The sequence below is a fragment of the Phyllostomus discolor genome, chromosome X, assembly GCF_004126475.2.
Source record: "Phyllostomus discolor isolate MPI-MPIP mPhyDis1 chromosome X, mPhyDis1.pri.v3, whole genome shotgun sequence".
In the NCBI taxonomy this organism is placed as follows: domain Eukaryota; kingdom Metazoa; phylum Chordata; class Mammalia; order Chiroptera; family Phyllostomidae; genus Phyllostomus; species Phyllostomus discolor.
In genome coordinates this window covers 101,532,851-101,553,953 of record NC_050198.1, presented here as the reverse complement: position 1 = coordinate 101,553,953, position 21,103 = coordinate 101,532,851, and the positions used below count along the sequence as shown (strand labels likewise).

General features: G+C 38.4%; 1 protein-coding gene across 1 annotated transcript; it reads right to left on the bottom strand.

Annotated features, from left to right (window-relative positions):
- Positions 1 to 1,151: 1,151 nt before the first annotated feature.
- TBX22 (T-box transcription factor 22) lies at positions 1,152 to 9,355 on the bottom strand. The gene is made up of 6 exons (XM_028522752.2): positions 9,216 to 9,355; positions 7,656 to 7,830; positions 6,603 to 6,767; positions 6,172 to 6,236; positions 5,710 to 5,795; positions 1,152 to 3,572 (listed from the first exon to the last, which is right to left on the bottom strand). Exons 1-6 carry the CDS (start codon positions 9,311 to 9,313, stop codon positions 2,959 to 2,961), a joined length of 1,203 nt encoding a protein of 400 aa, XP_028378553.2. The 5' UTR covers positions 9,314 to 9,355; the 3' UTR covers positions 1,152 to 2,958.
- Positions 9,356 to 21,103: the final 11,748 nt, after the last annotated feature.

Sequence of the window (21,103 nt, the reverse complement as noted above, 5' to 3'; positions counted from 1 at the left end):
TTCATCACTTCCTAATTCTAATTGTTCATTTGATTTCCTGCCATAAACTCGCTCCAAACCTACAAAAGAAGAATGAAGTCATGTCTATTCCCAGACCATACGAAAACCCATGCCTACAGCAGTGAAATATCATGAATGTTTACCTTTATGGTAGGGGAAAATGATAAATCTTCATTTTATAGTACAGTGAATAGAAGCATGACATTAATGTTTGAAGATTCTAATAATATGTAATCTAAATTTATATATTAGACTTTCAAATGTAATGTCCAGAGGGCTTAGCCCCTTTGTTTAATGAAAAGAAATAATCATTTTGATGCTCTAAGTTAGGTTACCTGAAATTATCTTTTGGTCATTTAAATGTAATGAATATATTCCACTTAGATATGTGCTCTGCAATGGGTCTCAAACTTGAAATCAAGTCTTTGGTTTCAGTTTGACTGCTCCACAAAATAGGGCCTTCCCCGTAAAGGAATCTGACTATATGTTTGAGCTTGACTGGAGGTTGTGCAAATATGAATTCACTTATTTCCTGACTAAATGTACAAATTGCACACAGTTGATGAAAAATTTAATTTTTATAGGTTTATTTCTAGGTTTATTATAAGTTTATATAATAAGTATTATGATATACTATACTATATACTATACTATATAGTATATACTATATTATACTAAACTTATTATACTATAATAATAGTGTAATAAATTTACACTATAATAATAGTACAAACTATTATTATACTATAATAATATATAATAATATAATAATATAGTATTATATACACTATAATAATAGTGTAAACTTATTATACTATAATAAGTTTAGGTTAATAATCAGATTTTATAAATCTAATCAGCTGAATTAAAATGTTTTATTTTTAAAGAAGCAAGAGGTAAATGTATATGCATAGTTAAACCAAATGGAAATAGCAGTATTAATTACTAGACTTGGGGGTCTACTAAGTATCATTTGGTAACTTTTATTTGCTATTTCACATCTTGTCTAACTAGAGTGAATTTATTTTTGTGGTTTTTAAAGCAAGCCTGCTATTTAGTTGATGCAATTGAAATTAATAGAATTCCATACCATTTTGCTTTTATTCCATAACTGTTGCCTCAGTTTACCAAGTTACTCAAGTTATGCACAATCCTATTAGGGAGTAAGTGTCTATTCTATATAAAATAATAACACTAAATATTAATTGCACACAAGTTATAGCTGTTAGAAGCTTTTTGGATATGAGAAAGTGGGGGATGGCTTACTGGACTTCTTGAGGTCTCTTCCAACTGTAACTTTCCATTCAGGCTTTCTGTTGGTTTTATTTCTTTAATTAAAAGTATAGTATGACAATTTATGAACATTATGTAAAAACACTTACAATAGATGCCTACATTATAACATTTTAACTTTCACTCTTTTATATTAATCACCTTTGCTAATATAGTTCTCTGTTATCACTTTTACATGGGCGATATATACCTAAATTATCTGAAATATAAAGCATGGAGTACCATGTACTCAAGCAACTATAACGTTAATGCCTTTTCTTAAATATTATAATTTGAAAAGAAACCTAGAGATTTCTCAGTTAAATACTTTCTGTTATTAATTTCTGAGCATCTGTCATGTAAGCCATCAGAATGTTTCATTATTACATGGCATGGGCTTTTTTGCTTAAAAAAGTCAAAATTTACTTTAGCAGTAAATGTTAGCTTACAGCTTTCCTGTTTTGGAGTAGACGGTAATAAAGTGTTCTTGGTGTTTATTTCCTGATTTGATAAATCTAGGTAGTACAGGTGTTCTGCTTCAGACTTTTATAACACATACCTAATTAGTTTGAGCCACAGATAATATTTCATCCTTACTAGAATTCTCAGTTTGAGCGTAAGCATGTGCTGCTCTATCCCTCCCTTGAAAAATGAGGGAGCATATAATTTTAATGCATGTGCTGGAAGGCACATTTATAGGTCATATTTAAATCAAAATAACCATTTTGAGAAAAATAAATAAAAATAGTAAGCTCTTAATGTGTTTTAGAAAGGTTAGAAAAAGCAGTTTAAAAGTTTTGTTAGTCTGTCAAAAGTTTGGTGATGCCATTAGGATATGAAGTGTCTTGAGTTAATAAATGATAGAGTTAGTAGCATAAAAATTAAAATCTGATTCATCTTAAAGATATACAGATTATATATAGATGAGTTTTTACAAAAAAAATTAAGACCAGGTAGGTGAAAGGAGACTTTTCAACTTTATAAACATTTTAGTTTAAAACAAAGTCCTGTTTATGCTACTTCTATCTAGTCTAATTTACTGTGATTGTTGCATAGTAGTATAATTAAATTGTACCAATGTAATGATATTTTCATATTTATGGACTCAAATATATTCTTCCTCTTTAAATCCCAATTTCTTAGATTTTTTTTCAAGAACTACAATAATTTGCTTTTGTAAACTAAGTAAAAAATACCAGGTTTGTTAAAGGAATAAGTAAACGAGTTTCATCTAGGAGAGATTAAAAAGTAAAAAGGAAATAAATGGCTGAATTTATTTAGAATATTTTGCATTTCATCTAACTTTCATTTCCTTCAGCATTAAATGGTCTAGACTGCAAAGATTAATATTTTAAATTCTGTGTCCTTACTCTCATCTTAAAATTGATATTAGTAGCTCCTTCATTGGCCACTAATATAATCTATTTCATCAAATAACATTTATTGAGTATCTTATTGTGAGGCCCAAGGCTGCCTGTAATCAGAGATTGTTATAGTTCATATTTGTTATAGGTCAAAAATGAATATAACTTCTTATGAACATTTAATAAGGCACTTTAAATGCATAGTTGCGAAATACTCTCTGATAATGAACTTTGTAAAGCCCAAAAGCTCTTGAGTGTTCTTTGCATACAAATGAAAAACTATGTGCTTGCATGTAATTGTTTAACTAATGTGATTATTTCATTACAGGCAATGATGAATTGTTGGATACCAATGAGCATGATTGCATTTGCCTCCTCTAAAAGAAGCTTGAGTGTTGTCATTCATTCTGAGATGTTTGGAAGCATTTACCAGTCTAGATGGCACTGAGAAGTTGTACCTATAAAAGCCAAGGGAAGGATGGAAAGAGCAGTCTACTGTTTCCCGGGCAATGGGGTTTGGTGATAAAATGTTTCCAGCTGCCTGTAATCCATATAGCATTTGATTGGAAGAATTAGGTGCTTGTAGACACTGCCCACTGAAGTCTGTAGATGAACCATTTTTTGAATTAGCAACCCCCAGGGAAGATAACATGGGAACTTCCATCATGAGTGGGCTGAACGACTGAGAATTGCTGCTGCTTGCTAGCCTTTCAGAAGTAGGCAAGACAAGAGACTGCTGTCGCCAAAAATTAGTTGGACAAATCTTGTAGCAAAGGGGTAGATTGATATTGTGCAGGTACATCTCCGGACAGGGCATTCCAAAGGAACTTGTAGGTAAGTGAAACGTAGGTGGGGTACAAGGTGGAGAAAGCAAGGAGTTCAGAGGAGAGGGAGCCCCTCCACTAGAGGTCACTGGAGATGAGCCACTGCTTCCACCTGTGAATGACAATTCAGTCAATGAACAATGAACTTGATATTCTGATGAATCAGTAATCATGTCCATAACTATCCCTGCTTCATTTGTAGATTAGCTTTCCTTGCATGTTTTTTTTTAACTTCTTTGGGAAAGAACATGTTTCTTCCTCTGACTAAAGTTGAATTGAATATGGTATCTCTACTACTACTACTATTACTTTTAGAACTACAATAATGTATCATGTATTGATTGAGCATTCACCATACTCAAGAACTGTGCTAGGCACTTGAACAACTTTTATGTAATGAATTACAAAAAAAAGCCCATATTACATATTACATATGACCCAGAGCCCAAAACATTTGTATGTTTTACAAATAAAAACTAGTTTTTTTAACTTTAAAAATTACTAAATTCTTGATTAAATTGAGCAAATGGGTTGTTTTGGATTGTATAGAAAGCCTCAGTCTGATGAAAAAATCATGAAAGTAATCTTTACAAATTAAAACAATACAATATATACACACACATATATATATATATATATATTATACATTTGTAACCTGAAAAACCTATATAATTTTATTAACTGTTGTCACCTCAATAAAGTCAATAAAAATAAATATGTTAATGTATTAGATTTTTTCTTATATGAAAGGGAAGACTTCCATTGTGCACTATATGAAGAATTAAAGACAGTTTTACAATTTGAGAAATATCGAGATGAAAATGAAAGTGTTCATATCAATGCTGTCAGGTGATCTTTTATAGTTGTTAGCATCTGCTAAAATCAGGGATAATTATAAGGTCCATGAACATCTACACTTTATACCTTATTTTTGTAAGTGTTTGAATTGAAAATATTTGTTATTGACTGAGCTTCATCATATGTGTTAGTTTTTTTGGTGTTGCTGTTGTTTTTCTATTTTATATTTTGTGTATAAGAGGATAACCTAGTTCTTTATCAACAGGGTGGCAAATATCTGTTATAATTAAACATTCAAAATTCTGTTTAAAAATTGGTACCCATTTTCTTTGTGATTTGAGAGCATTCTGAACATCTCAAATAATTAAGAAAATGTGTATTGGATGCTATCAATTTATGATTATCTTTACCTCTTTTCTTTATCAGTGCACTTTGTGTTGACTTGGGTGTTTTAAAAACAGCCTACCTTGATGCTATTATTTTAAGTGATGATAACGAATAAGCATTCATATTTCTCTATGCAATCCTCCAGACCAAATTATTATAGTCAACCCAGTAAAATATTTTACCAAACAATTAGGCTTCATCTCTTTTCATTTCAATTGGTTGTTATGAATTGTGTAAAACTGAACCTGTGATACTGATGATTTTCTCAAGGTAATTGTAACCTTGAATTGAAGTTCAAAGACAAACAACTAATGGAATAAAGACAAAGAGGTGAAATGATTCCTTTTGCTTGCAAATAAACTCTTCTATATATTGTTAAATATCAACTAAATGAAGGCATACACTCTTCTACCACAACACCTGCATTGTCTAATTATGATTATTATTTAGTCATGTAATGCACTACCTGAGAACAAATACTTTGCAAATATTTTAAGTGCTTGTGGTAATTAAACTAACTGTGGTGGGTTAGTATTGTTTCTAACATTTATTTTTCCTACTTACAACAAAAGAAAAATTAGATGTAAGTATGGTAGAAAAATAAATTATTTTAATTTGATGTAAGTCATTTTAACATGTATTGACCTTTTCTCCTAAAACACAAAATGTTTATTTCAATATCTAACACATTTGCAAATAAGCCCACAAATGTACCACAGGCAAATTCTAAATAATATGAATTGTAGGCTGCTAAAGAATCCAGGTGAGATCTGGAGATCTCAGGATGTACTATAACTCAGGAAGACAAAAGTCAATAAATCCACCATTACCATGCATGTCTCTGCTTTTTTCCTTTATGCCAATTCCCCTTCCTTTTTGCTTCTTACCTCCTAATCAAGGTATATATATATATATATATATATATATATATATATACCCACTTCTTTTGCCAACACACATTTTTTGGCATGTACTTATCCCCTTGTCTAATATATAGTATAAAGGCTTTGTTTGTAGTTATTTCATCAACATTTAAAAATAGATATTAATAAAACTTTTCTTACTTTGTGTGTCTGTACCAAAAGTTTTAAAATCCAGAGTGAGAGAAGGCCTCCATGGGTAGGTCTCTAAAAGCCCTTCCAATACACCCCTGAAAAAGAGATTCAACCTTAAGCAAGTACAGAATGCTATTCCTGAAATTAATGATTTATATAAACTTTTGAGCTATTTTTAATGGTTTTCAGGGTTGAATATCTGAAATGACTTTCTTTTATAGCTAGATGTGTCAATAAAATCCTAAGTAATTATTCCATGACTAAAAAAACTCAAGAAGCCAGAATAAGCAACATCTTAAAGGTGGATTTGGGAAGTATTGGGAGGAGGCAAGATTTTGGAGACAAAATATCTAGGTCCATTTTCTACCGCCTACTAGGAACAAAACTTAGAGTTGCTGAGTCTCTGACCCATACTTATCTGTAATAGTTGTGAAAAGGGCTATATTAAATTAGATGTGATATTTTGCTTACCTGTTTCTTCCGGGATCTCTAAATCCCTTAGCAAAAGGATTCCTGTCTATTTTCAGTTTGGTAATCTATGAATTCAAAAGAGAGAGAAAAATAATGTCAGTGCCCTTGGTAATAACACTGTCACCATTGCTTTTAATGGTCACAACAACCACAAAATATTTTTCAGTGTGGACTATGGCATGTTAAATAAATGCAAGCATATTTGTAAGTCAATTTTGAGATGGTTATCTTCTTTCTCTCCTGGCACATTGTTTTGTTCTTCTTTAAACACCAGATTCACACAATTCACAACCAAATTTGCCTTGATAAAAATGCAGTAAGGCTGCTTTTTTTTAAGTCAGGGGAAATTCAATCCGCATAGTGCAACTTGTGTCTATTCAGTAAATCCTTCTGGGGCCATCACTGCTTGTCTGGGACCTGGTTAGCTTTACCTGCTGGTTTTGGTAAGCTGTTACCGTAGTGAACTCTGTTTCTTTAAAGGAGAACGTTTTCACATCTTCAGTTGGCAGGGACTGAATCCGGGACAGGTTGATTCTACTGTCCTGCTCCATTACGTGCACACGGGGCTTGTACTTGTGCATGGACTGCAGAATGATCTGGAGGAGAAATCATGAAGTGTTGCCTAGAAATTGGCTTCCCTTCCTTAATACTGTCCCACTCTCATCAGCACCCCCAACCTGCCTACACACAAAAGCTAAAGCTAAACCAGAAAGGCTAAGCTGGCCACACACAAGGACTTTTCTGTGCCATTTTGCCCCAGGCAAAGGCCCTCAGGGCTAAGGGGTTCTGGAGCCTGGCACCACAGTGGCACCAGGCTGCAGTGATTCCATTTCCACATGGGGCCTTTTCCTACTTCCAAATGTGGTGACCATGTGATGCCCCCAGGTGTCACTGGGGTTTGACTGCCTTCCATAAATTTATTGGGCTTATGGCAACTGATGGGCAACCATATGATATTCTCCACCTCTTAATTTCTGGAGATTACTTATCTCCTTTTGTGGCTGGCACAGGGCCAGATGGGGCATGGCAGGGGCAAAGGTGCACTTGAACAGAGGCTGGAGATGACTTGCAAAGTTCATCCACTGGGGACATTGGAGAGATTTCCAACATGCCATACCACACAGAAAGAGCCCATCTACTAGAAGGTGATCAGAGCCACAGTGATTGCCTGGTAAGCAGATGTACCAGAGAGCTCTTTGAAACATTCCCTTTCAGTCTCTAAATCCAGGTATCTTGGCTTAAACAAGTGTCAGTTAATCCTCACACTCCCTTGGCTTGCCATTCCCAACCCTTTGCACTCTCAGCCTCAGCCACCAAAGGTCATACATAAGACCAATTTTCATTACAGGCCCAGAAGTTGGATAGTTCTTAAAGACCACAACTAGCTTATCTGGGAAAAGCCTACTTGGCACCTCCAGGGTGACATGTGGGCTGATGCCTTAACATATCCATCCCTTCCACAGGGCAAAGGATTGCACACTTACCTGGCCTTTGTCATCCATTTCGTTATTGGTGAGTTTTACACGATCGAAGCTGATGATCTGCCTCATCCAGGTCTCACCAGAGCAGGGTGAGTCTGGGTGAACATAGAACCTGGGAATGATGCAGGAGTGGTCTGTATTCCCAGCTACCATCCACTGAGAGCTGTGGTACACATACCTGAAAAAGGCATGCAGAGTGTAGCTTTATGTGCAGCCAGCCAAAGCCAGGGGCATGGGAGGAACGCAGACAGGAAACAGTCCAAATGACCTCAGTCAAGGTTTGCTAGCTAATCCCAAAGGAAACTAGTAGAAGATGTAACTTGATTTCCAAAGAGCTTTCAGGGATAGAAAGCAAACTTGTAAATAAACATATGTCATTAAAATGCAATGAAGTGCCAGGACAAGTACAATGTCATGGGATTTCAGAGTCTGGTTTGTATTTTCTCACAGAAACCGCAACAGAAATTGACCTATGCAGTTCTGCTGTGCAGAGATGCTAGAAAATTCTCCTGCCTTTGGCCAGAAGTATCAGGGAAGAAGCAGCAGTGTGTCCAGCTCACAGCCACCAGACATGGTCAAGCCCTTTTGCCAACAAGGCTTCACATCAAAATGTCCTGACAAATTCTGCCCCATGTGGTTTCCGGGCTAATTTTCACACTATTTCCAATTTCAACCACTCAGTTGTGCACAGTGTTCCCAAGATAGATCAAACTCGAGAAGCAGACAGCTTGTTCTGCTATTTTCAGGCTTTGGGTCCAGCAGGCTCTTGAGCTGTGCCTTCTCTTTGCCCCTCAAATTTAGCCCTGGGCGTGATGCTGGCTGTCTCCTAAAAGGCTAGACACTGGCTTCCACTTCGATGATCACAGCTCTCAGCTCACAGCCAGAGTGTAGGCGGCTACCACACAACCCCCCACAGCTTCTGAGCCAAAGCACTCACTCGCACAGGAGCACTTCTGGCCTTTTGGTTTTCGATTAATTCGACCACTTTTCGCCTTCTCTGGGTAAAGTGCTTACAGCAAGAGGAAAGTTTTCTAGTACTGTCTCGGACTTGGCCCCTGCCTCAGGAGAGAGCATAAAAAAGAAAAGATGGACCTAGGTGTGACAACTGCTAGACTAGCCTCAGATGGCAAACCAGGGCATCACTCCGGGACCTGCTGCCAAAGCTGCGCAACCCAGACCCCACTATGTACCTACAAGCCCAGGTACTTATCCCCAAATTCCATCAAACAGCTTCCCTGCTGGCCTTCTGAGTCCAAACCTTCTGCAGTTTACACACCCTAGGTCAGAGGAGTGGGTAGACTAGACGTTTGGGACACACTGAAGCACCGGATGGCACCTGATTTCCAGGAGTGAGAGGCAAAAGGAGGGAAACTAGTTTTTTTCACAGTCTGAAGCCTACTTTGAGCAAGAAAATTTGACTCCTAAAGTCCACAGGAAAGCAATCTATCTCACTTCCCCTATCTATAGTAGTGCTTTCAAAATAGCACTGTCAGGTTCCAAAGACCAGAATCCCTATTCCCAGTCTGAGCCTGTGGTACTCTCCTTTGGCACCCCTTCCCTTACCTATAGCGTTTGGAATCCACTGGCACCACATCCATGGCTAGGTAGTACTGCTTCCCTGGGTCCAGCCCTTTCACCTTGACTCGAACAGAGGGAAACATCCGCCTGTGGGAAGGAAAATAGTGACTGACCTGAGTGCTTTCAGAGACATTTCATGTGTGATAGGGTTGGGTCAAATGAGAGGAGAAGGAATTCACAATATCCTTCCCATTCCAGGAGATATTTAGGGAATGGCATTTGCTACACGAAGAGATACTATTGTTTTTAAACTTGATTGAAGAATTTCAGAATTTCGGATGGGAGCAGAATATCCTTAACACAAAACTTTGTCCTCCCCACTACCACAATAATAAAAAGTTATAAAAGAAAAGGTAAGAGAGAAAAAGCTATGCCTTTTCTTCAGTTTTTCAGCAGAAATTTTTGTGAGGCAGATTTGAGAAAAGACTGGAATTAGGAGGATTCTCACATAGGAAGGAACCGAGCTGCCCCCTCCCCCCCAAAGTTGCCCCAGAGCAGATGGTCAAAGTGGTAAAGCTCCACCTCTAACTGGCCTCAGCTAGGGATAGTGGTTTGGGACGGTTCAAGATGGGATATTGTCCTTTGATAACTCTGAGGCTTTAACAGAGTGGCCTGTCTGTAGCTTAAGATGTAGGGGGTGGAATCTGGCACCTGCGTAGACAGGTCTAATTTTTGTCATATATCGCACAAGGAGAATGAGTACTTGGAGTCAGACTGTACAGGAAAGAAATATTCTTCCATTAACATGGGCCAGGAACATCGTAGTGTAGTCAATTGAGAGGCAGTCGATTTCTAATGCCTGTCCGGGTGGGGACTTGGGGGGATGGGTGCCAGAGCATAAAACTGGAGGCACCACATCTTATGAGAGTGGTACATTAAGGGCCTACTATGTGTGGTCCTTGAACAATTTGGGCAGAGCCGAACCTGCCGGCCTTGGTAATAATCATCTCAGTCCCAATGTCGTGGAATCGCTTCCACAGCTCGGATCCTTGCAGCTCCATTTGGATAGCATCTTTCTCTTCCAGACTTCCACCAAGGTTAAGGCCGTCACCACTGCTGCTGCTGCCGCTGCCGCTGCCGCCGCTGCCGCTGCCGCCGCTGCCGCTGCCGCCTCCAGAGCCTCCACTGCCTGAGAAAGTTGCTGAGGACTCTGTCTTGCGTCGCTTTTCTGCTGGGTACAGAGACACCTAGAGTTTGCGAGAGAGCTTCGTGGTTCACACGCCCCCTTCTCGCTAACGCGTCTTGGAGCAGATCCGCCTTGTCTCTTTCCCGGGACTTTGGCGTTTGATCCCCAAGTTCCCCACAACACCCTCTGTACCCCCCTGATGGAGACAAATGGGTCCACGACGTGCCCTGTTAAAGGCACGTTCCTCCTTCAAATTTGCTGGTCCCCAACTCTCTCGGAGACTTTGGTACCGGAGGTTGAATCTCGGAATTTGGGTGCATAACCTGCTTTCTACCCTGAGAAACAGCCACCCCCTGGCTTTCAGAACTTCAGGGAGGTTGGAGAGTCTCACTTCTCTACAAACATGTGGCGACCCTCCTCCTCACCGTAAATGAACCACAAAATTACGGGCTGCACCTGGAGGCTTGGAAACATCCCCTACAGCAAAGTGGACAAGGTGTCCCCGTGGGCCAGATATTGGCCATCTGGCTGGGTCAGAACCTCCAAGGGTAGGACTAGACACTCTTCTGCAGCATTGTAGGCCAGGCTAGGACTTGCGGATCCACCAAGCGACAGTAGCAGGCTTAGGGGTTTGGGGTGCCATAAAAGTACTTACCAGGCTGTTCTCTCTTCTTCCCCGCGGCGCCACTCCTTCTCTCTTCCTGCACCTTTCCGCCCTCTTTCTCCAGCAGCTCGAGCTGCACTTCCTCTCTTGGTTCTTGCAGTTTTCTTTTGCTGGGTCTCCCCACCAACGCTTCTACGGAGAAGGCATGCGCCCGAGAGCTCAAAGCCATTCCTGGAGGGGGACGAAGGGAATGTGCACTGCAAAGTTTCAACCTGAGCTGGGTTAGGGAGGGAGAGGGAGGGAGAGTGCAGGGGACTGAAGAAAGAGAGAAAGCAAAAATAATCCCCAAATCAGAAAAACAATTTCTGGATCAATATTCAAAGAAAAATGTGTGTGTATAATTTTTATATATACGTACATATTTTTCTTTGAATAAGATGAAAGGAAAGGAAGATCAAACTGGAGCCAAAGTCCTTTGGAGTCTAGTCCCCCTTCCCTCTGCGGTCTCCTCCCTCCCAATGGACATGTGCGGACCATCAGTCCTCAACTCCCTGATTCCAGGACGTGGCAGAGAGCAGAGATTGACAAGCAAGGGCCTCTCAGGGAGCGGACCTGCCGCCAATGGCGGCTCAGGCAGCTCAGATTGGGAGATACTGTTGCATCCGACTGAGTGAATACCCAGCTGGTCTCGGCCTCCACTGTTTGTTTTGGAAACTGTTGGAAACACAAAAACCACGTTGAGTGACACTTCAGAGTCTGACAGGGAGCAGGAAAGGAATCAGGGTTGAAGGACTGGCTGGAAAGAGGCTCAGGATAGTGGGGAGGAGGGGTACACAAAGTTACAGTTTTTATATACAATTGTGAAACTCAAAGACATGCAAACTAATTGGCCATAAGGGGCCAGTTTAACAACAAAAAGTGCAAAAATTATTTAAACCAGATCCAGAGAAGTGTATCAGGGTCTTTTGTTCTCCAGCGAATGCACTGCAGAAACATAGAAGAGCACAAGTTTTCAGGGGACGTTTGTTCTGCAATTTGGGTCTCAAACTGGGTAGGCATTGCGCTAGTCTGTACTTTCTATCCAACTGGGGAGGCAAGGGCTGGGCAGGGGGCTCCCAGATGCCTACTGTAAATGATAAGACCAATTTTAGTTCCTCAAATCCTGCCTGTAACAGCAGCCCAATATTCTCCCCCACAGCCTCTTCTTTATCACATGACTCAATCAGCAACACAACCTAAGGAGGTAAGAGCCCCCAGTAAAGCACAAACGGGAATTTTGCTTCCAAGGATTAGCCCAAAATGTTGGGCTCAAATAATTGATTCCACTGTTTCCCGGAATATCTTCCTGGTCTGGGTCTTACTTTTTTAAAAAATAGATAAAGTCACCTTTGTGTCAGGAACAGACTTGCCTACCACTTCCAAGGAGCATGTTTAGGCATGCAGATGTAATATTTTGCCTGTACGTGTGGGTTTTGGTCATCCACTTTTCATCAGAAATAGGAAACCAGGCACCCCTGGACTCTTGCAGACTACATTTTAGGTAATGACATTTTCACCTTTTCAGAAAACTTCTGTTCTCCTTTCACACATTTGTTCAAAGAACATTTCAGCTCAATTCAAATCTTCAAAAATAGGGTGGAATTTGAATGAACTGATACAATCTCAGCACTGATGTTTTACAGTAAAAGACTCTTTGTGACCTTTTAATTTCAGCTTATTAGGTACAAGTGTGAGGTGGTGGTGGGGAGGCATGTGCAGCTGGTCCATGCAAAGGACATCTTCACATGAGATATGACTTGAGGTATCTAATGATCTCAGGTAGTAGTATGGCAAAGGCTTAATTATACCCTGAATACTGCTGAAGGGCCTGGATTGATAATCAGTTATCCACTACTCACCATGCAAGGTTGGGAAAGACACTATACCTAGAAGTGTGGAGTGAAGCTCACAGTGAAAGGCCAGTATACAAGGCACTTGGACTGGAAAACAAGCAGGTCTAGCTGTGATCTTCGCCACATCTTAATGGCCATTTGTTTTCTTGCTGCGGCCATTAAGGGCAGGGGGAGGTTATTACTGCATTTGTCCCTCCCTTCTCATTTAGAAGGTACATTTTTATTCATTGTATGGTCTTTACTAAAGACATGGCTCACAAACAGGAAATCCAAGAGTTCATTTGTTAATTTTAAAGTGCCAACCACAATGCAATACTTTCACTAATATCTCCTAATATTGCCATTTTCTTGCTTTTCAGCCCTGGTTCATTCAATTGCAAAAGGTAGGAAATTACCTCCTGTAGCAAGCAAAGTCTTTGGTAGTTTTTTTTAACATATTCCACAAAAACAAGGCAAAGTATAGTAATTGTAATGTCTCTTGTAGTATTTCAAATTACTATATGATGCAACTTTTTAAATCAGGGAAATAGCATACCTTGGGATATAAGTCCTCTCTTATGAGAAACTTCTTCCTTGTTACATACATAGTGTAGTTTATTACATATCTGTAGTTTACTCATGCTGGACTCTTTATTTTGTAATCTAACTTTTTCCATTCCCATTTCAGTATCTATCTGATGACATCACTGGGAGACATGGAGTTCAGCTCTCCCTAATGTGTACTGGACTAAGATGTTAATTCCTTTTAACTTTTATCTGAGAGAAAAATTATTTCAAACCTCAGAAACAGCTTTTCAATCTGTTCAGCTGCTGAAGCACCGGGCTCTTAGAAACTGGGGCATGAGGGACATACATTTATGCCAGCAATTCATTTTCCACAGCTGTAAGTCTCTTTGTCTCAGTTGGGAACAGCCACAAACCTTTATAAGAGGTTCTTCAATCCATGTGGAACTCACAGAGAGGTCCACAGGTACCCATATTAAGAAGAAGAGCAATGTTTTTGAAAAGTTTGACAATCAAAAAATCCTTACAGTAAAATGTTGATTTTGAATTGCCAAAAAAAAGTTACAACTGGCAATACACAGAAAACTTATCACTTGTAGGAAAAATAAATTTGTGGCAAATACAGATAAAAATTAATTAATATCTATGGAGATACAGATGATTATAGATGTGCCTTAAGGAATATAAGGTTTATTAGAGCTCTTATTGAAAATGAAATCTGAACCTGCTTTAAGATAATGGGAAGCAATTTGTAACTCACTAATAAAAATTCCAGTGTTTCATTAATATCTATAAATAGGTATATAAATTAACACATACACAAAACATGGTCTGTCCTGAAAAATATTGCTTCTGGTGAATTGCATGTGCATTAAAATAGGTCTTCAAAATTAACCTAATATCTGAAAATATTACACTTTTCAGAAATTTTTGACATGTTAAGGGCAAAGATTTGTGGCCCCTCTAGCTTTCTATACAGATAATATGGGTTATTTGAAGGAAAACTTATGAATGAAATGAACTAAGTCTTCCTGGAGAAAAAAAATATCCCTGGTGTTCTGTAGTACTTACTAATTAAAGGGATGATATCAAATTTATATAGAGGGATTACAACTACTGTTTTTGATTTATAAAGGAAAGAATGAAACAGATGAAAAATTTAATATTTCAAATATATATATCTATATTAAATATAAATAAAAGTATTTTGAGTCTGGTTGGATTCCTAGGTCCACATTTTGACCAATGCACAAACAACTTTATGATAGAGATTGTTTCTTCCAATTTTTATTCTTCCTTCTCTGCCTGGATCTTCATCCCCCATAGTTGGGATATTTTGGCAATGCTCCAAGCATATAGAATGTGAGTATGAAATAAATTGCTTTCTTTTCAAATTGCTAATGATCATTTTGGCATTACTTGTGAAAAGCCTACCTAGAAGGAACCTCCAGGAAAACATGGTCAAGAAATGCCTTATGACATCGTTTTTTTTAGTAGCTGAATTCAACTTTGCTTGAACTGGCTAAGTTACTTGAACAAATAAATTATCTTTGTTTGCTTAAATGAGTTTCAGCTGTATTTCCATCACCTTCAACAGAAATAATCCTGACAAATACACTCAGCTTGATAAAAATTTGGAAAATCACCCTTTTCCTCTAGTTTTTCTTCCTTTCCTCCTTCTTCTTCAACACTACTGGTTCTGTGATTAGAGAAATTATGTGCTATAGGCTAACCTAGAACCATAAAACCTGAAAGCAAATTTTTCTTTCTATACAAATTTCTGGACTACGATAAATAGCAAAAAGGAATAAGGTTCCAGCAGCACAGCATGTAGAAGACACATTTTGAATTCAGACTGACATCATTTAAATTCTGAATTGTTCCTTTCTGAGTGACCTTACACAGTCTTCTTAAAGTTCATTTTATTTTTTACATTCAGTTTCTTTCATCTAAGCTTTTATGATTTTACATCTAATATATTCACCATATGATATATTTCTGTAAGTTTGTGTATGTAAATGGGGATTTAGGAAAATACTATATGCATACCACTTTGCATAATGCCTGAAACATTGTAAGCACTCACAGCTGCTTTTATCATTAAAGAGAAATTGGAAGTTAGTTTCAAGAATGTGTTAGTCTTTAACATTTTAAACATGACAGAATTTATTTTTTATTTTTATTAAAGTATAGCTAAAATACAATATTATATGAGTTTCACATGTACAACATAGTTTTTCAACATTCATATACCATATAAAGGAATGAATGTGTTGACCTTTATATTAGCTATACAGCTATAAATCCTTTGTGGCCAAACACTAGAAAGAGAGGAAATTTCCCTAACTTCTGGTTAAATCCTAAAGCAGATTCAATAGTTCAGAAGGCTTTAGAGTGATCACCTTTCTTAACTTTGAGAGCTATTTGATAAATAGAACTAGTGAATTAAATAAAAAAATTGCATTTGAGTTTCAAAAATCCATGAGAAATGCATCTGATAGAATACATATTCTGATTTTATCAACTTCATACTTGGAAAAATATTTTTGGTATTTTGCCAATGTAATATCAGTATGTGTTCTTCTTATAGTAAGTAGATAAGATTCATTAATTACAAGACCCTACCATACAGCTTTGTCTTCACCCCAGGAAATTAAGAGAACTGGCGTGATTAATATTAAAAGTAATTCTCACACTGAATCCCTCAACTTCTGGTTAGTTTAATTCAATATAATTGCTCAAGAACTCTGTGCTTTAATGCTACTAGCAATTGAGTTATGCATGTCAAACTTCATAATTCTTGTTCTTAGATTGAGTCAGGGAAGAAAGAGTAGGAAGACAAATTCTTGTCTATGATCATTGTGTTCTTCTCATGGGAAGAATTGGGAAGCTACATGTTTATGATTGGCAAAACATTAGCTGAAGGAAGATTTATTCTTTGAATGTAATCATGTGTTCATACTGCTCTCAAATAATGAAGGGCTTCCCATGCTAATAATATTATTTGGATTCATTACATTTCTCATCTTTAATGAAATATATCCAAGTTATACAACTATTTTTTTTACAATTTTTCTACTCAATTCATAACTTACAGCTGGTGATTTTTTTAAGTTTGGATCTAGGACCTTTGCCCCCACAATTGTGAGGACTATTTTCTCCTTGGCTAATTTTTGGGCAGAGTAGACAAATTAAACAATAGTAAAAAATAATAAAAACAACTAGCCCAGATGTGGCTCTATTCTATAGTGACCTGAGTCATTAGCAGAATAGGCATTGCGTGTCCACTTTTCAGCTATCTTTGATTGTCTGGCACAGTGTAAGTAATCAATAATTGTAAGTGTATCCAAAAGGGCAGTGCTTAATAATAAAACAATAAACACACATGATGAAAGATACAAAAGGGAAACAAATGAAAACAACAAGGAAATCACTATCTAAATTCATCATGTTTTAATTACTGGAAGAGAAGGAAAACACGAAGGGAAGTAAAAGTCAATTGCTATGTGTGCTGGCAAATGAATGCCAGTCTTAATAAACTGGGTCCATAGGACCATGATATACTCCCTGGAAGCAACTCACTATGGTTACTTCTCAGGAGACTGACTAAATCATCTGAATGAAGCCAATTAAATAACTGCCAATTCTCAAACTTTAGACTTTGCACCCCTAGTCTAAAACTTGACTTAACCTTATCACACCAAAAAAAAAAGGTTGATAGAAAGTTGGAATACGTATCTATTTTTGTATTTTATGATTGTGAATCCATAGTTATTTAAATTGTGTATGAATGTTTCTTATGGAAAGGGATTATTGAATTTTTTATTAAAAAAAGATGTTTATTTATTTATTTTTAGAGAGGTGAAGAGAGAAAGAGCAGGAGAGAAACATCAATGTGTGGTTGGCTATCAAGCGCCCCCTACTGGGGACCTGGCCACAGTGCAACCCAGGTATGTGCCCTGACTGGGATTGAGCCAGCGACCCTTTTCACAGGCCAGCACTCAATCCACTGAACCACACCAGCCAACACAGGTTATTGAATATTTTGAAGGCAGTGTTGCCAGTGACCCCTTGAAAAGTAATTTGATTATGAAGTTCATCATGCTAACATTTTAATAAATACTAAAGCAGTTGGCATCATTCTTCAGAATTGACTTCCATTTTTAGATTTTGGTCCTGGTCTGATTTATTTTATTACAAGGAACTGAATTTGGGAAACTCTAGGGTAAACTGAAACATAGACATTAGTTTCCGTTTTGGCAAGCTTAAAATGTTACAGCCATTTTCTCTGACACACATATATATCGTCTCCTGTTTTGGCTTGTCTAAGGACTAGCTAGAATGTCTCTTAATGTTTCAGTAAGCTTTTGTGACTGGAATAAATTTTTCACAATAGGCATTTGTTTGTGTGTGTTTGTGCATGCTGTGAAAATGATGACAGGATTATATTTTCAGCAAAAATGTCTGAAAATGTGCATAGAGAGAGTGATATGAAGCATTTTCCTCAGGAGTAATTTCCTTTTTTAAACAGCAGTTTCACTTTCCATTCTCCATCATTTCATTTGGCATTGAAAAGATCTGAACGACAGTTGAATAGGTAGGTGTTTTAGGGGTGACAGTGAGTTTATCCAGAGTGTACTCATTGTTCACTTTTTGTCTAGATGATGTATTGATGAAAAGTATAGATTTTCTTGGCTTCCCCGGGGCACCAGAGCTGGGTTGAGTTGAGGATTTTGGTTTGAAAGAGATTCCAGTGTAGTTCAAGTTCCGCAGCAACATGCCAGATTAGATCAGGCTGGTATGGAAGCATTTACAGATAGAAGAAGATTTAATGGGTCTCTGTTCCTACCCATCTCAGTTTTACTCTTTATGTTTCTCTCCTTGTGTCCCTTTGCTGTTCTTTTTGAATCTTTCTATATTTCTCTGTCTCATCAGCCCATGTATATTTTAATTTGTCTTTATCATTCTTTTTTTTCATTTTCTCTTTTTTCTGTCTCCTTCTGTTTAGTCTTTTTTTTCTCTCTTAATATTTCTGTCTCTTATATTGCCTCATCCAATAACCATAGGGAGAAGAGAGCTGTACAGAAGCAACCATACCACCCTACAGCAACCTCCTTGGCATCTCTTTCACTGTCCCTCATATAGTTTTCTCCTCTAGTTTGAAGGCAGGTGTGTGTGTAGTGATTGTGTGTAGGATTACAACACAGTATCTTAACCAAAGCTCTCGTGAGAAAAAAATGCAAGAATTGGTAAAAGAAGAGTCTTTTGGCTCACCCTGTTGCTCACTGCCCCCTACTCTGGGGGTGGTCAATGCCCCAGATTTTCTGGTCTCAGGCCTCCTCCTGAGAGTAAGGGACAGTATTAACTCATGTGAGTGCAAAAACTCAGAAAAAACCTTCTGGCTGAGTGATCTGCAGATTGCTGGGGAAGAGCCTGTGGAGAAAGCATCACTGTTCATAGTCACATCTCAGTGCTAGAGACTTGCCACTCAGCTCAGTATCCTTTTCTCTTATCTGGCCTTGCCTCAGGCTATACTCACCTTCCAGCTAGGCATATCTCTTCCTTTAGCTCCCTTGCTCTCTAAACTTGACCAACGCACAGTTTCCTGGGCCTAGCATCCATTCAGCAGGGTCCCTGATCATGAGAGGAACTATTGCTGGATTATTGCATTCCCTCAAAAGACAGGCCAAGAAATCTACCCTTTGTTAATTTTAAGGAACATTAACATTCCACTTTGGGTCCCCTCAAAAGTAGAAATTTCAAAAATCCTGTCACAAAGTCTTCAGTTAAAGAACATGAAACTAATAATTATGACATCAGCAGGACCTCCCTAACTTAACGCACTTGCCCAGTGCACTAGCTAATAGCAGAGGCACTGGCTAAGAAAAATTCTTTCACCTGAGGGTCTCAAAGAAAATCCACAGCCTAACCAGTAAGTAAGGGGCTTTTACCTGTGGGTTGCGGTGTCAAGAGGCTAGGCCGAGATGTGGTAAGAAAGCTGAGTCTCAGGCTGGGCTCCTTCGCTCTGCAGATGCAGCACCAACTGGCCTCCAAAGTTCACAGGAGAGTGGCCTGGAGCCAGCGTGCAAGAGAACTCAATGTTCTGGCCCCCACCAGCCAGAGCGGCACTTGCTACTTTCAGGGTTGCACCCAGTCTTCCCACGTTCTCCCACTCAGAAGACCTGCCTTGACTCAAGGACAGCTAGCTGTGAAAGGCACAATTATAGCCTTTGATTTCAGCCTTCAGGGCTGCAAAGCTAAGGGATACCAGCCTCCTTCCTCACCTTCCCTAGGCACCTTACCTGGCTACAGTCTGATTTGAGCTTCAGGCAAACACTTCTTGGGAAAAATCTTCCAAATCAGAAGTAAATTCACTTTACAAGTTGAGTTGGTACATCTCCATCCCCAGCACTTGCAGTAGAAAAACACTTTTCAGCTCCAATCAGCAACAGCTCAGCAGCTCCTCCCAGGCCCAGCTTGCGCCTGCGTGCTCTGTTCTGCCTTGTTCGCCTACTAAGTGACCCCATACAGTGTCCGTGATTCCACACAGGCTAAAGGGCTGCTAGGTGTGTTGGGCCGCACAGAAACTCTTAGGAGCCCTGGTTCCTCCTGAGTCCCCATTTGCTACATATCTAAACCCTACACATCCAAAAGAAAGAGTCAAAAGGAGTAGATTTTTAACCCATAGAGAATTCCAAAATGCATTAGCTGATTAATTTTCCCAATACAGAATACAGCATTTGATTTTTACTTCATTTATTTCCCCACAGTATCTCAGAAATAATTGAAAAGGGCCAAGACTCTAAGCCCCAATACTTGACTAGAGCCAAGTGACCCATAGAGACTCGAAAATCAATGCTTGTTTTATCCTGGAGTGAGATGCACAACCCCCTCCTCAACAGATTTCAGATCAGTGTGGTTTAATTGACTGAATACCCAAGCATTTCCCTCCGCGCCCCAGGGGTGCCAAACGTTCTAAAGAATGAGGGAAGCCCCCACAGCCCCAGCATTAGACTGTCCTAAGTCATGCATTATCTGAAGAACTAAAGTAATAAACATGCTGAATCAGGTAAAGTGTGTGGATCTTGCATGGGAATCCAGCGGCCAAGGAGTGCCACAAATTGTTCATCAGAATTGGACACTAAATTATGAGGGTACAATGCACTAAAGGTCTATAAATGCATTTCTGAGTTCCCGAGGTTTCCAGCTCACAGTCAACCATGCATAAATCTGTTTTTTAAATTTCTTGTGCAAGTTATAATTGTGCAAAAAGGACTACCCTCTGAAGTAATTTCTCTGGAGAATATTTTTTCTTCTCTCAAGGAAAGTAAAAATAGGGATTTTAATTTTCAGTTACGACTTTCTCTTTCATTTATTTTTATTTTTAAGCCTTAAAAATCCACATACTGACCAGTTTACAGATATTCTTAAAACAAAACTCAAATAGGACCTTCCAACTGTCCATTCCACATTCCATAAAAAAAAAAAAAGATTTTTGAAACGGGGACAAATCTGTTTCTGGTCCTTGTTTCATGTCCATAAATGTGTTTCCTGTTGTAATTGGGGCTATTCACTTTTGGTGATATTTAAAACGAGCCCTACTGAGTCAAGTTTATGTTTGGTTAACTATGAAGGAAACGGCTCTTGATCAAGCAGGCAATTACCAAACAAGTCGGATCACTCCCCAAGCAAAACAATGGACTTTACAACTACTTTTCTTCTGTATTAATGAGTAGGTGGACAATTA